Here is a 22173-nt window from a genome sequence, read left to right on the forward strand (position 1 = left end):
AATTAGATATCTTCAGATCTCATGCAGAAATTTTCGACATTGATTTGTGACTATAAAGGCAAAGTAAGTATATGATATTGTGTCAGTCTTTGATAAAGTAAAAACAACAATATGACTTGTACTCTGTTCTAATATTCTGACCTTACAAAGCTTTTATTTAATGACAAGAACATTACAATCTACAGAGTCAAAAATACCAGAACCCCCAAATTATAATGGCATTTATTGGAAAACAGATTCAGCATTGCTGATATGGTTAGGCCAAGATCCCTGTGTGAACAGCGCCATTAGAAGCCTGTTCCTATTCTATACTTTTGTTCTGATACACACTTATTATATTTTACATTCTATCTAATATTCTGTAGACAAGTTAGAAGAGAAAGTATGAAGGAAAAACGACATGCATTCTTGTTGTCAATCATTTATTTCCCTTGTAGTGAATGCTGTAATAATTGCAGAGATTAGTCTACATATAAAGCCTCGATTCCCCTTGCGTTTTGCACAGACGAGTGCAATACGATAAAACATCAGATTGTTCTCACTCTAGTGCAAAACTATGGGGCAGTGTCCATCTGCGATTGATTTCTCATGCCATAGCGGCATGTGGAATGAATCACAGCATGCTGCGTCACAGTTCATGCACCCCCATACAATTCTATGGGAGCATGTGAAACATCGCACTGCACTCGCATGTAATCCGATTGCAGTGCAATGTACGCAGAGACAGGCTGGGGAGGAGGAGGAGAAAGCGCTCCCTCCCTCTTCAAGCAGCTCCAGAAAGGAAAAAGACCGCACTCGTCCGCTGTGCCCAAATCCTTTTTATTAGAACATGTGCAGGTTAAAAGGCAGGAGGAGAACTAGGTGCAGGTTCCTCGCAAGGGACGACGGCTGTTTCGCCTGTAATTTAGGCTTTGACTGGTCAATATGGTGGCCGTTGCCCGGTTCTGTGCCCTGGGCCCTTTTTGTAATAGGTGTATATTTACAGGGGATTAGATTAGTGTTCATACGTGACGCCACTTGCGGTGTTGCGGCTATATAAATGGAGCCGCCGCTGCAGAATTTCACTACTGGGGCTGGTGTTAATTTGCAGCCTGGATGGTAGGCCCTCCGCAAGCAGGGCCGGGCCCCAGAGGATGGGTGATGTGACGGGCATCGGAAGAAGGTAGTCCACACAGAGGTTTAGTGCAACTGGTTTGTACTCACTGCTGGTTGGTGGTAACTGGTTATCCGAGGCCGGATGGTTTACCTCCAGGTCCCCTTCGTCCCAGTGCCAGTGTAGTAATCTGCTACCTTCTTCCCCTGCACCTGTCTCTGGTAAATGGGTCCCCATGGCATAGAGTAACTGGGGGTCCCCGTCCGGTGGTTTGTCCACTTCTGTCTGCCTGACAGTAGCGGGAACCCTGTGGGGTTGGAGTCTCTGGTCCTGTCCCCAGTTCTCCCTTTGCTACTGAGTCTTCGGATTCTTAGGGTCAGCGAGGTCCTTGATGGTCCCCTCGCTGTGCAGGTGTTAACAGGTCGGCTTGGAGCTCTTTCCTGTCCTAGGGTCCTGTACCCCGTCGGTGCATAGTTCCGTGAGTACTCCACCGTACTCCACTGGCAACTACTCTCCTGGGTACCAGGTCACTGTTAACCCCGCATCAGAAAGTCTCCTCACGTCCACCTTCACTCCTCTTCTCTCTGTACTCTACTCTGACTGTAAACAGTCTGCCCCTCCCACCTGGTCAACTAGTGGACTGGACTGGCTCCACCTCTAGGCAGCCATATATTGGTCCGACCGATGTATGGTTGGATTGTTGGGGAAAACTGGGATTACCTGGAGTTTTTGCGTATTACTGGCACTGGTCTTACGGGGCTCTAGGAGGTGGGCCCTGCATCCTGGTGGGGATACAGAACCTTGTAGCACCCTGATGGCTTCAGGGGCACTACATAAATATTTACTGAAAATTAGAATAATCATTTGCTGATTGTGCAAAATCCAATATTTCATTGTGAGCAGGAATAAGGTATAAGCAGCTTGCTCTCTAGTATGGAATAATCCATATGGGAATAAAGACATGGATATCATATGGGCAGTCCCCAAGATTTCAGCTGCAACACCAAGCTGATACATTAGGCACTTTTACTATTGCTGTATTGTTGTCCACTAGCCTTATAGGCTGGGGAAACTTCAAGAGTTAAGATGAAAGGTATCCATAACCTCAATAGCAGGGCCGGCGTCAGCACCCGGCACACACGGGCAAATGTCGGGGCCCTGGAGAGCTGGGAGGGCCCACTCGCCCTCGTCAGTTCTGCTGCCCCTGGGCCGGCGCCCACTCGCCTTAGTCAGTTCTGCTGCCCCCGGGCCGAGTTCCGGGGACTGCAGTCCTCGGAAGAAATCTGTGGCTGCCGTCCCTTTAAGGCGCGCAGACCACAGCGTTCGCTGCGTCCTCCTGGTTTCAACTTCATCTGTGGGTGGAGCTACAGCGCAGCGTCCTGCTCAGTCCCACAGATGAGAGGCGTAGTGCCAGACAGCGACCCCTAGCACAGCACTGCCCTCCGGCGCTGTGTGGGCCCCCTCTCCACTGTGACCTGAGCGGTATGTGGGACACCCCACCCCCCCTCCACTCGATCTGTATGTGCCCTCCCCGCCCCCCGATTTATGGGCCCTAGTGAACTGTATGGGCTTCTCCCCATGAGATGTATGCCCTGCCCCCCTCCTCGAAGCCGTATGTGCTGGCCACCCAGAGCCGCGTGTGTGGGCCCCGCAGAGCAAGGTGTTTGGGCCCTGCAGAGCAAGGTGTGTGCGCCCTGCAGAGCAAGGTATAAGGGTCCCGCAGAGCCGCGTGTGTGAGCCTCGCAGAGCCGCGTGTGTGTGTCTGTCTGTATGTATTTACAGTATGTATGTATGCAGCAGAGCAGTATGTGTGTCTGTATGTATGCAGCAGAGCAGTATGTGTGTCTGTCTGTATGTATGCAGTAGAGCAGTATGTGTGTCTGTCTATATGTATGTATGCAGCAGAGCAGTGTGTGTGTGTCTGTATGTATGTATGCAGCAGAGCAGTGTGTGTGTCTGTCTATATGTATGTATGCAGCAGAGCAGTGTGTGTCTGTCTGTATGCAGCAGAGGAGTATGTGAGTGTTTGTCTATATGTATGTATGCAGCAGAGCAGTGTGTGTGTGTCTCTGTATGTATGCAGCAGAGCAGTGTGTTTCTGTCTGTATGTATGCAGCAGAGAAGTATGTGTGTCTGTCTATATGTATGCAGCAGAGCAGTGTGTGTCTGTCTGTATGTATGCAGCAGAGCAGTATGTGAGTGTCTGTCTATATGTATGTAAGCAGCAGAGCAGTGTGTGTCTGTATGTATGCAGCAGAGCAGTGTGTGTCTGTCTGTATGTATGTATGCAGCAGAGCAGTATGTGTGTTTCTGTCTTTATGTATGTATGCAGCAGAGCAGTGTGTGTCTGTCTGTATGCAGCAGAGCACTATGTGAGTGTTTGTCTATATGTATGTATGCAGCAGAGCAGTGTGTGTGTGTGTCTGTATGTATGCATGCAGCAGAGCAGTGTGTGTGTGTGTGTGTGTGTGTCTGTATGTATGCAGCAGAGCAGTATCTGTGTGTCTGTCTATATGTATGTATGTATGCAGCAGAGCAGTGTGTGTCTGTCTGTATGTATGCAGCAGAGCAGTATGTGAGTGTCTGTCTATATGTATGTATGCAGCAGAGCAGTGTGTGTGTGTCTGTATGTATGCAGCAGAGCAGTGTGTGTCTGTCTGTATGTATGCAGCAGAGCAGTATGTGAGTGTCTGTCTATATGTATGTATGCAGCAGAGCAGTGTGTGTGTCTGTATGTATGCAGCAGAGCAGTGTGTGTGTGTCTGTCTATATGTATGTATGCAGCAGAGCAGTGTGTGTGTCTGTATGTATGCAGCAGAGCAGTATGTGTGTGTCTGTCTATATGTGTGTATGCAGCAGAGCAGTATGTGTGTGTTTGTCTGTATGTATGCATGCAGCAGAGCAGTATGTGTGTGTCTCTCTGTATGCAGCAGTGTGTGTGTGTGTGTGTCTGTATGCAGCAGAGCAGTGTGTGTCTGTCTGTATGTATGCAGCAGAGCAGTATGTGTGTGTCTGTCTATATGTATGCAGCAGAGCAGTGTGTGTCTGTCTGTCTGTATGTATGTATACAGAAGAGCAGTATGTGTGTCTGTCTATATGTAGAGCAGTGTGTGTCTGTCTGTATACAGCAGAGCAGTATATGAGTGTCTATATGTATGTATGCAGCAGAGCAGTGTGTGTGTGTGTGTGTGTGTGTCTGTCTGTCTGTATGCAGCAGAGCAGTGTGTGTATGTATGTCTGTATGTATGCAGCAGAACAGTATGTGTGTGTCTGTCTGTCTATATGTATGTATGCAGCAGAGCAGTGTGTGTGTGTCTGTATGTATGCAGCAGAGCAGTGTGTGTCTGTCTGTATGTATGCAGCAGAGCAGTATGTGAGTGTCTGTCTATATGTATGCAGCAGAGCAGTGTGTGTGTCTGTATGTATGCAGCAGAGCAGTGTGTGTATGTATGTCTATATGTATGCAGCAGAACAGTATGTGTGTGTCTGTCTATATGTATGTAGGCAGCAGAGCAGTGTGTGTGTGTGTGTGTCTGTATGTATGCAGCAGAGCAGTATGTGTGTGTCTGTCTATATGTGTGTATGCAGCAGAGCAGTATGTGTGTGTCTGTTTGTATGTATACAGCAGAGCAGTGTGTGTGTCTGTATGCATGCAGCAGAGCAGTCTGTGTCTGTCTGTATGTATGCAGCAGTGTGTGTATGTGTGTGTGTGTGTGTCTGTCTGTATGCAGCAGAGCAGTGTGTGCCTGTCTGTATGTATGCAGCAGAGCAGTATGTGTGTGTCTGTCTATATTTATGTATGCAGCAGAGCAGTGTGTTTGTCTGTCTGTATGTATGCAGCAGAGCAGTGTGTGTGTCTGGCTGTATGAATGTATGCAGCAGAGCAGTATGTGTGTGTCTGTCTATATGTATGTATGCAGCAGAGCAGTGTGTATGTATGTATGCAGCAGAGCAGTATGTGAGTGTCTGTCTATACTGTATGTATGTATGCAGCAGTGTGTGTCTGTATGCAGCAGAGCAGTATGTGTGTGTCTGTTTGTATGTGTGTATGCAGCAGAGCAGTATGTGTGTGTCTATTTGTATGTATGTATGCAGCAGGGCAGTATGTGTGTGTCTGTTTATATGTATGTATGCAGCAGAGCAGTATGTGTGTGTCTGTCTGTATGTATGTATGTATGCAGCAGTGTGTGTGTGTGTGTGTGTGTGTCTGTCTGTATGCGGCAGAGCAGTGTGTGTGTCTGTCTGTGTATGTATGCAGCAGAGCAGTGTGTGTCTGTATGTATGCAGCAGAGCAGTGTGTGTGTCTGTCTGTAGCAGTGTGTGTATGTATGCATGTATGCAGCAGAGCAGTGTGTGTGTGTGTGTGTCTGTATGCAGCAGAGCAGTGTGTGTCTGTATGTATGCAGCAGAGCAGTTTGTGTGTGTGTGTGTGTGTGTCTGTATGTATGCAGCAGAGCTGTGTGTGTCTGTCTGCATGTATGCAGAAGAGCTGTGTGTGTCTGTATGCATGTATGATGTGTATCTATGTATGTCAGTGTATATGACTGTATAGATTTGTCTGTTTAGTACGTGTACGTATCTGTGTATGTGTGTGTGTCTGTGTGTGGATGGACCCCACTGGGACTCTTCCGCCCGGGGCCCACAAAAACCTGGAGCCGGCCCTGCCCAGGAGCAGAAAGAGACAGAAAAGGGCCCCTGTGCAAAAGCAATATATGGGCCCTTTGTAGCCCAGTAACCCATCATAATGCACAATTTCACCCGTTTCTGTGCCTTAAAATGTCCTGGGCCTCTGTGCGGCTGCACTGCATGCATCAATGGTATGTCCGCCCCTGCATAGGCTAAGCTTAAGGTTTCCATCAGGTGGGAATGCTGTATCTTGGGAATACCTCTTTATATTAATCAGTTGATAATTTAATTTTACTTAGATTTAATTATATACATATTGTCAATTGTCATTTTACAGTTTGATAACAATATACAGAAATTTGAAGTTGCTTTCAACAGTGTAAAAGAAGCAATTGTAAGAAATATATAATGATGGTCTGTTGATGAATAATAAGATATGGGGTTCTCACATTAATGAATGTAATGCTTTAAGAACATGTACATATAAACGAATGACAATTCAGGGAGTATAGATGTACATATTTAAAACATAGAAAATATATATAAATCTGCACTAAACTGAGGTTGTTATTATTATTAGACTGAAAGGGGTTTTTTTAATTTATTTTCCTGTAAAGTGTATAAAAACTTTGGCATATAGAATTTCAAAAGAATAATGTAGAATAATAACAATACACAATAAAAATTCTATATTTGAAAATGTAATCCCTTCACCCCCAGGCGATTTTTCATTTTGTTTATTTTATTTTTTTGCTCCCCTTCTTCCAAGAGCCGTAACTTTTTTTATTTTTTTCCGTCAATCTTGCCATATAAGGGCTTGTTTTTTGCAGGCCGAGTTGTACTTTTAAATGAACGCATGAGTTTTACCATATAGCATACTGGAAAATGACCAAAAAATTCCAAGTACGGAAAAATTGCAAAAAAAAAGTGCGACTGCACAATTGTTTTTGGGATATTTTATTCACCGTGTTCACTGTATGGTAAAACTGATGTGTGGGTGTGATGCCTCAGGTCGGTACAAGTTTGTAGACCCCAAATATGTATACGTTTACTCTCATCTAAGGGGTAAAAAAATCACATATTTGTCTAAAAAAAGTGGCTCACTTTTTGGGCCATTTTCAAAAACCTGTAGCACTCTCATTTTTTGGGATCTATGGCTCAGCGACAGCTTATTTTTTGCGTCTTGAGCTGATGTTTTTAGCGGTACCATTTTTGCGCAGATGCTACGTTTTGATCGCCTGTTATTGCATTTTGCGCAAAATTTGCAGCGACCAAAGAATGTAATTTTGGTGTTTGGAATTATTTTGCTGCCACACTGTTTACTGATCAGATTATTTGATTTTATATTTTAATAGATTGGGCATTTCTGAAAGCAACAATACCAAATGTGTGTATATTTTAATTTTTTTAACCCTTTAATTTTCGATGGGGCAAATGGGGGGTGATTTGAACTTTTAGGTTTTTTATTTTTAAAAACTTTACTGGTCCCCCTAGAAGGCTATAAGGATCAGCAGTCTGATTGCTTGTTCATTTCTGTAGATCACGGCTGCACAGGTCTGATCTGCTGAAATGCTACTTTCCTCTTATAGTCTCAGCGCTCTCCTGGCAGTAAGAGGAAGTGAGTCATGATAGCTACAGGAATCATCATATGACCCTCTGCTACCATGGCAACAATCTGCTCCTCATAATCACGTTACGTGACTTCCGATGGCGGCGGATGAGTGCGCACTTACTGTGGTGTGCATTTACATCGCACTGTCACATATTGACAGCACGATCTAAGGGGTTAATAGACACGAAAACCACACATGTCAGCTGTTCAAATTAGCTGACATGTGCAGGACTCACCGCCGGCTCACCGCAGCAGCCGGCGGTGATTACCCTGACATGATCCATGATGTACCCAGTACGTCATGTGTCGTGAAGAGGTTAAATTATTGTTCTAAATTATTGTTTTGAAATTCTATATGTCAAAGTATTATTTTTTAGACATTTTACAGGAAAATAAGAAATAAAAAAACACACCTCTTTTCAGTCTAATAATAACCTCAGTTTAGCGCATATTTACACACACACATATATATATATATACATATGTTAATTGTGCTGGTATCTATCTTTACGGATCTATTTTTTAGATATACGTTTTCCTGGAAATAAGCCCTAGCAGGATTTTTGTCCTTCTTGGAATATTTTTAAAATATAAGCTCTACTCCACAAATTAGCCCTAGTTGCACTTCATCATACTAATAGTATCCTGAAGTATGGCTTGTCCAGTCCTTTCAGAATATGTAACTTTTATTGCTGTACGTTGCCTCGGAAAATTTATAGTCGCACGCCCACTGTTAACATAAAATTAATATTCACCCCTTCCCCACCCACCCCTCTGGTGAATATTTATTTTGCATTAACAGCCGGTATGTGAATATACATTTTCTGGGTCTTACAGCAACACAATGGGGCAACATGTAACAAAAATAAAATATAAGATATCTCCTGAAAATAAGCCCTAGCACATCTTTTGGAGCCAAAAATAAGATAAGATTTTATCTTATTTCGGGGAAGCACAGCATGTGGCTGGTTTGCTTTCTTACCTAAATCAATGACATAATGTGACGACCTTCTTCTGAGCAGCTGAATGGCTGAGAATATATACTGTAACTGGAATGAAATTGTATGAGCTTGGGTTCAGCTACCCCCTTGTTTGACTCTATGGGGAACTGTTTAGCGGGTACAATAATGACTTGGTATATCTCTACTAGGGTATCATACCTGTCACTTGATTCATGCTTTCTAGTGATGAGCGAGCATGCTTGTTACTACTCGGTACTCGCACGAGTATCACTGTACTCGGGCTACTCGGCGGGGACCGAGTAATCTCGAGATACTCGTGCTGTACTCGTGGTCTTCATGTTGGCGCTCTTTTGAGAGCCAGCCCTCATGCAGGGATTGGCTGGCAGACCGCAATGCCACAGCCCTGTTAGTTGTGGAATTGCAGTGATTGGCCGGCCCTCACAGCATGACCGTGCCTTTAGCCCGACACTTCCCCGCTCGGCTACGGCCCCTCCCGCACTCCACTCCGCGTGTATATATATATATGCACGCTTACACACACACACACGTTTTTTTTTTTAATTTACAGTTTTATGGTTTCTACATGCTGCCGGGGGTCATTTCAGAATAATACTCGGGTCTCCCATAGGATAACATTGGGCTCGGTGCTCGGGCCGAGTACACGAGTATTTTGGGATGCTCGGCCCGAGCCTCGAGCACCCGAGCATTTTAGTACTCGCTCATCACTAATGCTTTCCAAACTATGGGCCGCATGGATCAGAGTCAGGCTGCAAGATGCATACAGTTATGTGTTTCTCTGAAATGCTGCGGCATTGGACAGAAAGCGCAATATAAAAAGCCAACCGTGAACTATAAGGAGAGCTCTGACTAGTCTGCCACCGCCACGGCCCGGATTCTCTTTGCACCACTTTAAATACACAATGTCAAAGTCACCAAAAACTCATTATGATAATGTAAAAATAATGTATCCCAACATATCACCCATGCAGTAATTGGATCCTGATTGTAAAGACCGCTTTACACACTACAATATATCTTACGATGTGTCGGCGGGGTCACGTCGTAAGTGACGCACATCCGACATTGTAAGGTACATTGTAGTGTGTAACAGCTACATGCGATTGCGAATGAACAGTAAAACGTTCATCGCACGCACGTCGTTCATTCCTCATGAATTGAACGTCAGATTGTTCATCGTACCCGGGGTAGCACACATCGCAGTGTGTGACACCCCGGGAACGATGAACAGATCTTACCTGCGTCCTGCGGCTCCCGGCCAGAAATGCGGAAGGAAGGAGGTGGGTGGGATGTTTACGTCCCGCTCATCTCCGCCCCTCCGCTTCTATTGGCCGGCTGCCACGTGACGTCGATGTGACGCCGAACGTCCCTCCCACTCCAGGAAGTGGACATTCACCGCCCACATTGAGGTCGTATGGACGGGTAAGTATGTGTGACGGGGGTTAATCGTTTGTGCGGCACATTCAACAAATTGAACGTGCCGCACATACGATGGGGGCGGTTACGATCGCATACGATATCGTATGCAGAATCGTAGCATGTAAAGCAGGCTTTACTGACAAAGCCCTGAGATCTTCAAGTATCTTACTGTGTATGTGCACACGTCATCTTTTCTACTTGGGCAAATCCGTCAAAGTTTTCAACTAGAAGACTTTAGGAAACTCTAATGTTGTTTTCTAAAGTGTCTTTTGTGTGTTCTTTTTGTTTCCTGAGCATTTCTTTTTCGCTCCTAATTGGGAGACCCAGACAATTGGGTGTATAGCTATTGCCTCCGGAGGCCACACAAAGTATTACACTTAAAAGTGTAAGGCCCCTCCCCTTCTGGCTATACACCCCCAGTGGGATCACTGGCTCACCAGTTTTGTGCTTTGTGCGAAGGAGGCAACACATCCACGCATAGCTCCACTGTTTAGTCAGCAGCAGCTGCTGACTATGTCGGATGGAAGAAAAGAGGGCCCATACGAGGGCCCCCAGCATGCTCCCTTCTCACCCCACTTCATGTCGGAGGTGTTTGTTAAGGTTGAGGTACCCATTGCGGGTACGGAGGCTGGAGCCCACATGCTGCTTCCTTCCCCATCCCTTTTTACAGGGCTCTGGGTGAAGTGGGATTCTATCGGTCTCCAGGCACTGAGGCCGTGCTCCATCCACAGCCCCTGGTATCTGCTGGACATGGAGCGGAGTATCTTCAGGGACATGGCCCTGCTACATGGAGGTACTCTGTGTCCCTGTGGGGACCGCGCAGACACACGGCAGCACTGCTGGGTGTGTTAGTGCGCCAGGGACAGCGGCGCTGTCCGCACTAGTGCCATCGCACACCACAGCGTTGCTGGGTGTGTTAGTGTATTGGGTGACTACCGCGCTAACCGCCGCTGCCGTTTTTATTTAAGGCGCCGCTGGGATTTGTGGTGCGCCGGGGACTTCCGCGCCGGCCAGCACTGATATGCCGGCCGCGCTTATTAACTCGAGTCCCCGGCTTCTGGGCCTAGTCTCCCTTCGTTACCGCCCACAGGCCTGACAGTCAGGGTAGGGGCGTGACGCTGCATAGCACAGCAGCGCTGAGAGCTGGAGTATGTTTTGCATACTCCACCCCTCTCACTGTGTGCACTGTGAAACCGGATTCCCGCACTTTCTCAGGCACGCCCACGGCTTCCTTCTCTACACAGGACGCCGGCAGCCATTAGTGTCAGTTTCTATACGATACAGAGACAAGTGTGGAAGACCCTGGCATTCTGATAGTCACACAATCGCTGCAACAGGCGTTAAGCAGCACCTGTGGTGCTAACCCCACTAGTGCAGAAATGCACTTATAGATATGCTTGTACTATATACATTGCACTGTTTGGTCGCACGTTGTATATACCCTCCTGGATTGTGCGGAGGAGTTATCAGCATATTCTCTGTGTAAAACAAAGGTGCAGAACCACATGTTTTTCTATGCAGCCGGTACAGCATGTACGGCTATACGGCCGGCAGGTTACATAGACCCCCATGGTATCCAACTCAGCCGGAGTCTCTGCTAATGGCCAGAGGATGAGGACGGTGTCTGCAGTATTTACTGACAGATTTTCTGAGACTATGGCTATGATACTAGAAGCCTAGCAGTCCGGACATGTCTCTCACAACATGGGCACTGTTGAATCATTGATCCATGGCCCCCCTCAGTGTGAACAACTAACAGCTCCGGGAATGTCACACGCATCCCAGAGTCACGGCTCTGCACAGACGTCAGTCCCAGACAGCCTAGGCGGGCTCACTATGAGCGGCCCTCGGTTTCATCAGGGTCCTAGCAGAAGGACTCTCTGTGTAATGAGGCGGAAGTAGCGGCTCAGGATTCTGATCCTGAGACCGCTCTCAATCTGGATACACCTAATGGTGACGCCATAGTGAATAATCTTATAGCGTCCATCAATAGAATGTTGGTTATTTCTCACCCAGCTCCTCCAGTGGAGGAGTCAGCTTCACGTATTTTTCTGGACCACTCTGCCTTCAGAGAGGCAGTCCAGGAACACCACACTTATCCAGATATGCGCTTCTCCAAACGGCTTAGGATACACGTTATCCCTGCCCCCTGACGTGGTCAAGGACTGGACCCAGTGTCCCAAGCGGCATCCTCCAATCTCCAGGCTTGTAGCTAGATCCATAGTTGCAGTGGGAGATGGAGCTGCACTTAAAGATGCCACTGACAGACAGATGGTTCTCTGGTCTAAATCCATCTATGAGGCTGTCGGCGCACCGTTGGCTCCAGCATTCTCACCCTTGGGGCACTCCAAGCTATTTCAGCTTGTCTTACACAGATTGACACGGTTACGCGTACATCTGTGCCGCAGGTGGCATCCTTAACCTCTCAAATGTCTGCATTTGTTTCTTACGCGATTCAGGTTGCCCTAGACTCTGCGAACCGTGCGGCAGTAGCCTCCGCTACTCCGTGTTTTTAAGCAGAGCCTGGTCTGCTCGTTAAGTGAATGGAAGGCAGATTCTGCTTCCAAAAAAGGGTGCTTAACCAGTTGCCTTTTTCTGCTGACCGACTGTTTGGTGAGCGTTTGGATGTAACCATTAAACAGTCCAGGGGTAAGGATTCATCCTTTCCTCAGCCCGGACACAACAAACCCCAACAGAGCAGGAGGCAGTCGGGGTTTCGGTCTTTTCGAGGCTCGGGCAGGTCCCTTTTTTCCTCGTCCAATGTGGACTCAAAAGGATCAGAGGAGCTCAGATTCTTGGCGGGCTCAGTCACGCCCAAAAAAGAGACAGTCTGAAAACCCGCTTCCAAGGCGGCTTCCTCATGACTTGCGGCCTCCTCTCTCCGCATCCTCGGTCGGTAGCAGGCTCTCCCGCCTTGGCGATATTTAGCTGCCATAGGTCAATGACCGTTGGGTGTGAGACATTCTGTCTCACGGGTACAGGATAGAGCTCACTTCTCGTCCTCCAACTCGATTCTTCAGAACTTCTCCACCTCCCGGCCGAGCCGCTGCTCTTCTGCAAACAGGGTGCACTCTATAGGCAGAAAGAGTGATGACCCCCGTTCCTCTTCAGGAACAAGGTCACGGTTTTTACCCCAAATTATTTGCGGTGCCTATAAGAACGGGCCGTTCCGTCCCGTTCTGGATCTAAAACTGCTCAGCAAGCTCGTGGACACCAGGCGGTTCCGGATGGAATCCCTCCGCCATGTCATCGCCTCAATGTCCCAAGGAGATTTCCTAGCATCATTAGGCATCAAGGATGCTTATCCACACGTGCCGATTGATCCAGAGCACTAGCGTTTCTACGCTTCGTTATAGGAGACGAACACCTTCTGTTCGTAGCTCTACCTTCCGGCTAGCGACAGTCCCACTGGTCTTCGCCAAGGTCAGGGCAGCAGTAGTCACAGTCCTGCACTCTCAGGGTCACTCTGTGATCCCATATTTAGACGATCTACTTGTCAAGGCACTCTCTTAGGAAACATGCCGACACTGCCCGAACGTTGCGCTGGAGACTCTCTAGAGTTTTGGGTGGATCATCAACTTTTTAAAGTCAGATCCGACCCCGACCCTATCGCTAACATATCTAGGCATGGAGTTTCATACTCTCTCAGCGATAGTGAAGCTTCCGCTAGACAAACAGCATTCACTACGGGCTGCAATCTCTTCTTTAAGAACCAGTCGCACACATTAAGACGCCTCATGCACTTCCTACGTTAGATGGTAGCAATGGAGGCAGTTCTTTTCGCGCAGTTTCATCTGCGTCCACTACAATGTGACATTCTCCGCCAATGGGACGGGGAGTCGACCTCCCTCAACAGAGTCGTCTTTCTTTCTCAGGCGGCCAAGGAATCTCTACGGTGGTGGCTTCTTCCCACCTCATGGTCAAAAAGAAGGTCCTTCCTATCCCCATCCTGGGCGATAGTTACGACAGACGCGAGTCTATCAGGGTGGGGAGCAGTTTTTCTCCACCACAGCGCTCAGGGTACGTGGACTCAGCAAGAGTCCACCCTTCAGATCAATGTTCTTGAACACAGAGCAGTGTATCTTGCCCTACAAACCTTCCAACAGCAGCTGGAAAGCAAGCAAATCCGACTTCAGTCGGACAACTCCACAGCGGTGGCATACATCAACCACCAAGGAAGAACGCGCAACCGGCAAGCCTTCCAGGAAGTCCGGCAGGTTCTGATGTGGGTGGAAGACACGGCATCCACCATATCCACAGTTCACATCCCAGGCGTGGAAAACTAGGAAGCTGACTTCCTAAGTCGCCGGGGTGTGGCCGAAAGGGTATGGTCTCTTCACCCGGACGGGTTTCAGGAGATCTGGCGCCGCTGACAGAGGCCGGACGTCGATCTAATGGCGTCACGGCACAACAACAATGTGCCAGCTTCATAGCACGGTTTCACAATCATCGAGCTCTGGCGGCAGACGCCTTAGTTCAGCATTGGTCGCAGTTCCAGCTACCTTATGTGCCACCTCTGGCATTGTTGCCCAGAGTGCTGCGTTAGATCAGGACCGACTGCGGCCGCGCCATCCTCGTTGCTACAGATTGGCCGAGGATGTTGTGGTTCCCGGTTCTGTGGTGCCTCACGGTAGGCTAACCGGGGGCACTACCAGACCAATCAGACTGGCTGTCTCAAGGGCCATTCTTCCATTTGAATTCTACGGCCCTCAACCTGATGGTGTGGCTTTGAGTCCTGGAACCTAGTGTCGTCAGGATTACCTCAGGACGTGGTTGCCACCATGAGACAGGCTAGCATACCAACGTCCGCCAAGATTGACCACAGGACGTGGAAGATATTCTTATCTCGGTGCTCGGCGCAGGGTGTTTCTCCCTGGCCGGTTGCATCGTCTATGTTTCCTTCCTTCCTGCAATCTAGGTTGGAAAAAGGGTTGTCGCTCAGTTCCCTTTAGGGACAAGTCTCAGCGCTATCTGTATTTTTTCAGAAACGACTTCCTCAGGTACGCACGTTCCTACGGGGAGTTTGTCTTCTCAGCACTCCGTACAGGCGGCCGTTAGAGCCCTGGGATCTGAACAAGGTTCTAATTGCTCTCCAGATGCCGCCTTTCGAGCCTTTGAAAGAGGTCTCCCTTCCCGCTTTTCTCGGGAAGTGGCCTTCTAGTAACGGTCTCGTCTCTTAGGAGAGTTTCCGAGCTAGCAACGCTCTCATACAAATCTCCCTTCCTGGTCCTTCACCAGGACAGGGTAGTTCTGCGTCCGATTCCGGAATTTCTCCCTAAGGTGGTATCCAACTTTCATATCAATCAGGATATCACCTCACCTTCTTTGTGTCCTCGTCCAGTCCATCAATTTCAGAAGGATTTGCATCTGTTGGTTCTGGTGAGAGCACTCAGGTTCTACTTCCCGCATGGCGCTCCTGCGCCACCTGGATGCACTCTTTGTCCTTGTCGCTGGTCGGCGTAAACAGTCGCAAGCTTCTGAATCCACCCTGGCTCGGGGGATCGAGGAACCAATTCTTGAAACCTACAGTTCTACTGGGCTTCTGGTTCTCTCAAGGCTGAAGGCCCATTCTACCAGAGCCGTGGGTGCATCCTGGGCATTACGGCACCAGGCTACGGCTCAGCAGGTGTGTCAGGCACCTACCTGATTGAGTCTGCATACTTTTACCAAGCATTTTCAGGTGCATACCTACGCTTCGGCAGACGCCAGCCTAGGTAGATAAGTCCTTCAGGCGGCGATTGCCCACCTGTAGGAAAGGGCTGTTTGACGGCCCTATCACGAGGTAACCCACCCAGGGACTGCTTTTGGACGTCCCAATTGTCTGGGTCTCCCAATTAGGAGCGAAAAAGAAGAAGGGAATTTTGTTTACTTACCGTAAATTCCTTTTCTTCTAGCTCCAATTGGGAGACCCAGCACCCGCCCTGTTTTCTCGGGGTTTTTCTGTTTTTTCGGGTACACATGTTGTTCATGTGGTATGGTTCAGTTCTCCGATGTTTCCTCGGATTGAATTGGTCTTTAAACCAGTTATTGGCTTTCCTCCTTCTTGCTTTGGCACTAAAACTGGTGAGCCAGTGATCCCACTGGGGGTGTATAGCCAGAAGGGGAGGGGCCTTACACTTTTAAGTGTAATACTTTGTGTGGCCTCCGGAGGCAATAGCTATACACCCAATTGTCTGGGTCTCCCAATTGGAGCTAGAAGAAAAGGAATTTACGGTAAGTAAACAAAATTCCCTTCTTTCCCATGGTTTTGTCCACTACCGGTTTTTCCCATGTTTTTTTTTTTAATGTCTTCTTTACTGTCGCTTTCCAGTTATTTTTATTCTTCATTCCATTGTATAATAAGGTAGATGCTAATGATTTTTTTAAGCAACAATTAAGACAAAAGACAGAAAGCTTCCAACAACATCTGGGCATCTTGGGGTGGATTTTTATTTTGACCTTTTGCTTTGATTTGTATTAAAAAAAAAAGAACATAGAAGAATGGACATGTTACTTATTTCAGCTGCTTTACATTTTTAGAAACCTAAAGTAGGTAAAAGACTTTCAAAAGCCTGAACATGTGCACAGCAAGTCGTTTTTACATAGTAATGCTGGTAATATGTAAGATAGTATGTTAATTGGTTTGAGCTTTTTCTGATGGGAAAACATCCCTGAGAATTGTGCACACGATGTATTGTTCAGGCTTCTGCTGCGGAAACCGCCTGAAAAACCCACCTATCTGTAAAAGAAACTCTTGTGCTATAGGAAAAAATAATGTAATTACAGTAAATTTATATTAATTTACATTCAAAGCCTGAACTTCACTTTATATTTTTTCTTCTGATTCCTTAATAGGGACAGTATGGATGTCACCTTGATGAAATACTTGGCACAAATGCAACACTTGTAAGATAATATCGATAACATATTAAAATGAAAGAGGATCATGTGCATATTTTATATTATGTCCTACAGGGGAGCATCTAAGGAAGATTCCATTTTAGATCTTGGTTTAGTACAAATACAAAAAAGAATGGAAAAATAAATCTGGCTGGAGAAATAATATAATTAGCAAGGAATTAAAGGTTATTTCCAGGTATTTTGCTGGGATCAGTTGGGACCAAAGTCTATCTTGAGATAGGAAAAGAGGATCAAATTGAATCTTCAATTTTTGCAATTCTTAAACCAATAAATAGAGAGAGCATTGCATGTACAGCCACCTATGTACAATGGGACCCAATTCTCAAGAAAGTAACTTGCCTGAACCACGGTAGCCATATCTATAAAGTGTAGCAACTTCTGATGATAAACCATAAATATCTTAAATGAAAGATCCAGGACCCATCTAATACCTTCCCACCACACTAACAGAATATTGCAGTTCTCCTGCTATTCCTGCAATCTACTGTATTATTATAAAGGTATTGAGGTGTATACAAAAGTCCCTGCATGGAGCAAACAGAATTTTCCATCTATCTATGTACCTATATATATATATATATATATATATATATATATATATGTGCCGCCCCCGTGCCAGTAGCCGGCACTGCTCGGGTCCGGGCCTTCTGGGGTGGTGGCTCTAGGGTCTCCGGACCCGGGGGTCTCACGGACGCGCCGAATTAATAGGGTGACGTAGATGTACGGGCTAGGCCGTAGTAAGTTCGTGATGCCACCCACTGTGTGTGGTGAGGTGGGACACCACCGCTGCTGTTATGGGGCACCCGGGGGAGATGTTGTGCAACAAGTTGTTAACCCCTCCGTGGGCAGGGATGGTGGCCCCGGGGCCCAGTGGCTTGGTGCAGGGGATAGCGACTAGAGTTGAGCGCGGTTCGCGGTTCGAGGTTCTCCAGTTCGCGGCTCGAGTGATTTTGGGGGCTGTTCTAGATCGAACTAGAACTCGAGCTTTTTGCTAAAACTCGATAGTTCTAGATACGTTCGAGAACAGTTCTAGCAGCAAAAAGACCAGCTAATTACTAGATGGCTTTCCGCTGAAATAGTGTAAGTCACTCTGTGACTCACACTATTATGAAATTTCAGTGTATAGTGTGCGGGAATAGCGCATTCAGATCACTGCTGTATGGATAATGGCGATTGCCATTTTTTTTTTTTTTCTTGTCTTCCTTCCCTAAGCGCGCGCGTGTAGTGGGGCGGGCCAGCATGTCAGCCAATCCCAGACACACACACAGCTAAGTGGACTTTTAGCCAGAGAAGCAACAGCATGTGTGATAGGATGTCCATGTCACATGTCCCTGCATTATAAAAACGAGTATATGCCCGTCCGGACGCCATTATCTCTTCTGCGTCCTTGGTGTCAGTCACCGCTGGCACAGCGCCTATCTCCGATACTGCTATGTACGCTCTATACACAGCGCTGTACAGAATAGGGATAGCACTTTCTATCAGTCCTTTTAAGGGCTACTACCGGCAGGGTCAGAGCCATATGTGACAGGTCCGTGAAAACAGAGTTTAACAGCTACACAAGATGACAGCGTCTGTGTAGCTAAGGTCAGGGATTTCGTCGCTGCATTTCCCCATTAGGAGGGATAGAAAGGCAGGCTTCCTTTCCTCTACCCAAAGACCCACAACCCTGCCACTGTACCCTCCTGCCCTTGGCACACTCAAACTCATTGTTACTAAGCCATTATACTAGCAAACACTGAGTGAACTTAGTGGCATCCTAAACGTGGCTGTTGGACTTCTGTATTGTCCCACTAGTGCAAAGATATTTGCAGCACGTCTGCCTGCATTGCACACTCAAACTCATTGTTACTAAGCCATTATACTAGCAAATGTCGCGGGCGGAGGAGGTGACGCTGCGCTCTTGTCGTGGGCGGGGAGGAGGGTGTCAGCACACCGCGCTCACCCCTTCTGCTCGGGTCCGGCGGCTGCCGCTGCTCTATGGTGGCTCGAGCTGTGGGCCGGATCCCGGGGGTTCTCGAGCGGCACTCCTCGCCCGTGAGTGAAAGGGGGTTGTTTGGGTGTGGGGATTGTTTATTGTCCGTGACGCCACCCACGGTTGTGGTGATTTCACCACCGCTGCTCGATGTGGGGATCCCGGGAGTGATGGTGGGGGAGCAGCTAGTTGTTATGTTGCCCCTCCGTGGGTAGGGGTTGGTGATCCCGGGGCCCGGTGATGGGGTTAGATGTGGGATGCAGGGCCTGGTGGGCGCAGGGACGCGGGGGCAGCGCTGTGCCTTGCGGCACGGAGGTACTCACTCAGCCAGTAACCACGACACAGTTCTCGGTAAACAAACGGCTGGTTGGACGGGTCCCTCGGATGGTTCACGGTGCTGCGGTTCCCTGCAGTTGGCGGTGATGGTCACTCTTCCCTGCACCTATGTTATGTCTATTGGTAGCGATGGATTCCCACCGGTTACCCGCTCCCCGACTACAATCTGTGCCGGAGGAGCTCCACACTTTGCCCGCAGGCGCTGGCCCTGGGGAAACTGGTGCCTTGGCGGTGGCGGTGTCTCCCCTGTAATGGTTGAGCTGTTGCCTTCAATCGGGACTTGGTTGTTGGGGATCTACGTCCCCTTCACTGACGGATTCGGCAAATTTGGCGACTCCTAGCCTTGCCGGGGTCCGAGAGGCCCCTGCCCTGGTGCTGACTGTCCTTTGCACGCTGCTCCAGACCGCCGGGTCACCACCCGTCCGCGGTCCTTCCAGGAACCTCCAAACAGTCCCACTCCAGACAATCTCCGCCGTCTGCTGACCTTGCTGTCTCTGTCCAGGCACACAGCCTCAGACCACTTCAGGCTGTACTAAACTGCCACTTTGCACTTTCTCTACTTTCACTTCTCTGTCACTTCAGCTTTCTTCTTCAGCTCCACTACACTTCACTTCCTTCCACCTCTTCCTCCCTGGCTGAACTCCTCTCTAGCCCTCAGCTAGACTTCCATTCTCTTCAAACTCCACACTCTATCTGCCTGCTTCTTCCTGCCTCCAGGGCTATGAACTCCTTGGTGGGTGGACACCAACCGCCTGGCTCCACCGCCTGGTGTGGACATCAGCCCCTGGAAGAAGGCAACAAGGATTTCTGGTTAGCTGGTGTACCTGCAGGGAATGTGGGGTGTGTGTGTTGTTGTGACCTATGACCCCTGGCTTGCCCAGGGCGTCACATTCCCCCTTAGCAAAACGCAGACCGTCCTCGGGCTGCCCGTCCAACACCGGTTTTATTTTCCTTTTTGTTTTCTGTAAAATAGAAAAAACGGTAACATAACAACTTAGGACATCATCCCACATCGGGAGGTTCATTCTTAAACATTACTAACGGTTTCAAACGGTTTACGGTTACGGTTTCCGCTCTCTCCCACCCAAGTAACCTGGCCCTGATGCTGCCCCTAAAACCCAGGCAGCACCCCTTGACCCACAGTCCAGCACAAGTTACCCGAGCGGGATCTGTCCTTCCCCTCCAGAGGGTAGCCACCGGTTCCTGTGGTGGCTGGGCCCCAGCCTGCTCTGCTGCGGGCCCTCCCTCCAATCTGCCTCTCCGGAGGCGGCAATTGCGGAAACGGTAACGGCAAACAACTTATTTACAAGCCACTTAACGTTTGTGGTTGCCCTGCAAGTTCACGGGCTTGTCCATGGATAGTTCCCATGCAAAACAACTTTTAAACGGTCCCCACGGGGACAACGGTGCCGGCTCCGGCCGGTTGCAAATCACTGTAGACAATCAGGTGAAGTACACGGTAATCATTTTCTTATCATTTTTCAAACTTTCAAACACAAACTCAGTGGTGGTCCCAACGGGGACTGTTGCAGAGGGCATCCGCGGCCCTTACTCCAGATATTCAGCTAGGGCAGCTCCATCCCCCTCCACCAGCACACCCAACATGCACTGACATGCCGGCTGAGACAGGGGTACCCGGTACCCATTTTCACCGGTACCCGGGGTATGACAAACCGCTGGGGCTCCTACGTCAGGCGGGTCACCGCCAGCTGCCGCAGCCTCCTGGCCTCCAGCATCCAACACTTCAGATCCCTCGGCAGTAGCACGGAATAGCAGACCAGGCGAGTCTACACTGAGGCGCCCCATAAGTAACGGCAAGGGTGATGCATAGGCCGAGACTAGGCCGGGCCCCTCAGCCGCAGCGGCCGGTCCTGGTAGGACATAGGGACGTGGGTCACCAGTCGACTCTGCTACATCCGTTCCCTCTCCGTACATCGGGACAGCTGTAATCAGCATCTCCACCTCGTTGGTCCACTGCTCCATCATCCGGAGGATTTGTTCCTGCTGACGCTGGTGGAACTGAATCACCCGAGCCTTCATCCAGGCCACGGTTCCGGGCTCAGGGTCTGGTACAGTCTCTACTGGGACTTCAGGCACCACGCTGTTAAGGGGCCGCGGTTCTAGCGGCTCCCCTTGGTGCACTTCAGGACCGTCTTGGACGCTTGCATCCGGCTGGTCCGCCGGAGCGGCTGGGCAGGGTATCGCTACCGGTTGGGCAGGTAGCGGGCCTAATGGCGGGGCGGCAGCAACTAGCACGGGTAGCGGGGAGAGAGGCAGGGTGAGCGGAAGCCGGCCGGGCCCCTCAGCTCCAACGGCCGATCCTTCAGGAATACAGGGGCGTGGGTCGCTTACCCGCTCCTCCAACTCCTCTTCATCCTCGCGTCTCCACATAGCAGCCACCACGTCTGCCATGTCGGTCTCCCACTCCTCCAGGAGGAGTTGCATATGTGCCTGCAGACGGTTACTCAGCGGGACGGTCCGGTCCCTCAACCACGTCGCCATGCCGGGCGCGGGGACTTCCTCGTTGGGAGTAGGGTGGTACATCTTGGCACTCGTGCCTTCCAGGAACCCAATACTGCTGCAGAGTCCTGGCGTCCCTGCTTCTATAGCTGCAGTTACATGCAGCCAGCCGCCATCGCGTCCCCCTTAGCTCTTTTCGGCCCCTCCTCTCTTGGGGCGGGGTTTTGGCCTTCGCGCCTCTGCTACTCGAGAAGACGCTCGAGCGGGAACTTTTCGCGCCAAAGATGGCGACTTCTGAAATTTTTCAGCCGGATACCTCCGGCGGTAACAAGGCGCACCTCTACCAAACGGCAGAGCGGTAGGATCCTGTTCGTGACGCCAAGTTGTCGCGGGCGGGGAGGAGGGTGTCAGCACACCGCGCTCACCCCTTCTGCTCGGGTCCGGCGGCCGCCGCTGCTCTATGGTGGCTCGAGCTGTGGGCCGGATCCCGGGGGTTCTCGAGCGGCACTCCTCGCCCGTGAGTGAAAGGGGGTTGTTTGGGTGTGGGGATTGTTTATTGTCCGTGACGCCACCCACTGTTGTGGTGATTTCACCACCGCTGCTCGATGTGGGGATCCCGGGAGTGATGGTGGGGGAGCAGCTAGTTGTTGTGTTGCCCCTCCGTGGGTAGGGGTTGGTGATCCCGGGGCCCGGTGATGGGGTTAGATGTGGGATGCAGGGCCTGGTGGGCGCAGGGACGCGGGGGCAGCGCTGTGCCTTGCGGCACGGAGGT

The 22173-nt window shown here is 49.3% G+C and overlaps 1 protein-coding gene across 1 annotated transcript in view; it reads left to right on the top strand.

Moving 5' to 3' along the window:
* LOC142250075 (uncharacterized) overlaps nt 1–22173 on the top strand; it is a 127878-nt gene that overhangs the window by 574 nt on the left and 105131 nt on the right. The window contains exon 3 of the mRNA XM_075322134.1: nt 7–63. Within this exon, the coding sequence (XP_075178249.1) occupies nt 7–63 (57 nt within the window). The remainder of the gene's footprint in view (nt 1–6; nt 64–22173) is intronic.

The sequence above is a fragment of the Anomaloglossus baeobatrachus genome, chromosome 8 (genome assembly GCF_048569485.1).
Source record: "Anomaloglossus baeobatrachus isolate aAnoBae1 chromosome 8, aAnoBae1.hap1, whole genome shotgun sequence".
In the NCBI taxonomy this organism is placed as follows: domain Eukaryota; kingdom Metazoa; phylum Chordata; class Amphibia; order Anura; family Aromobatidae; genus Anomaloglossus; species Anomaloglossus baeobatrachus.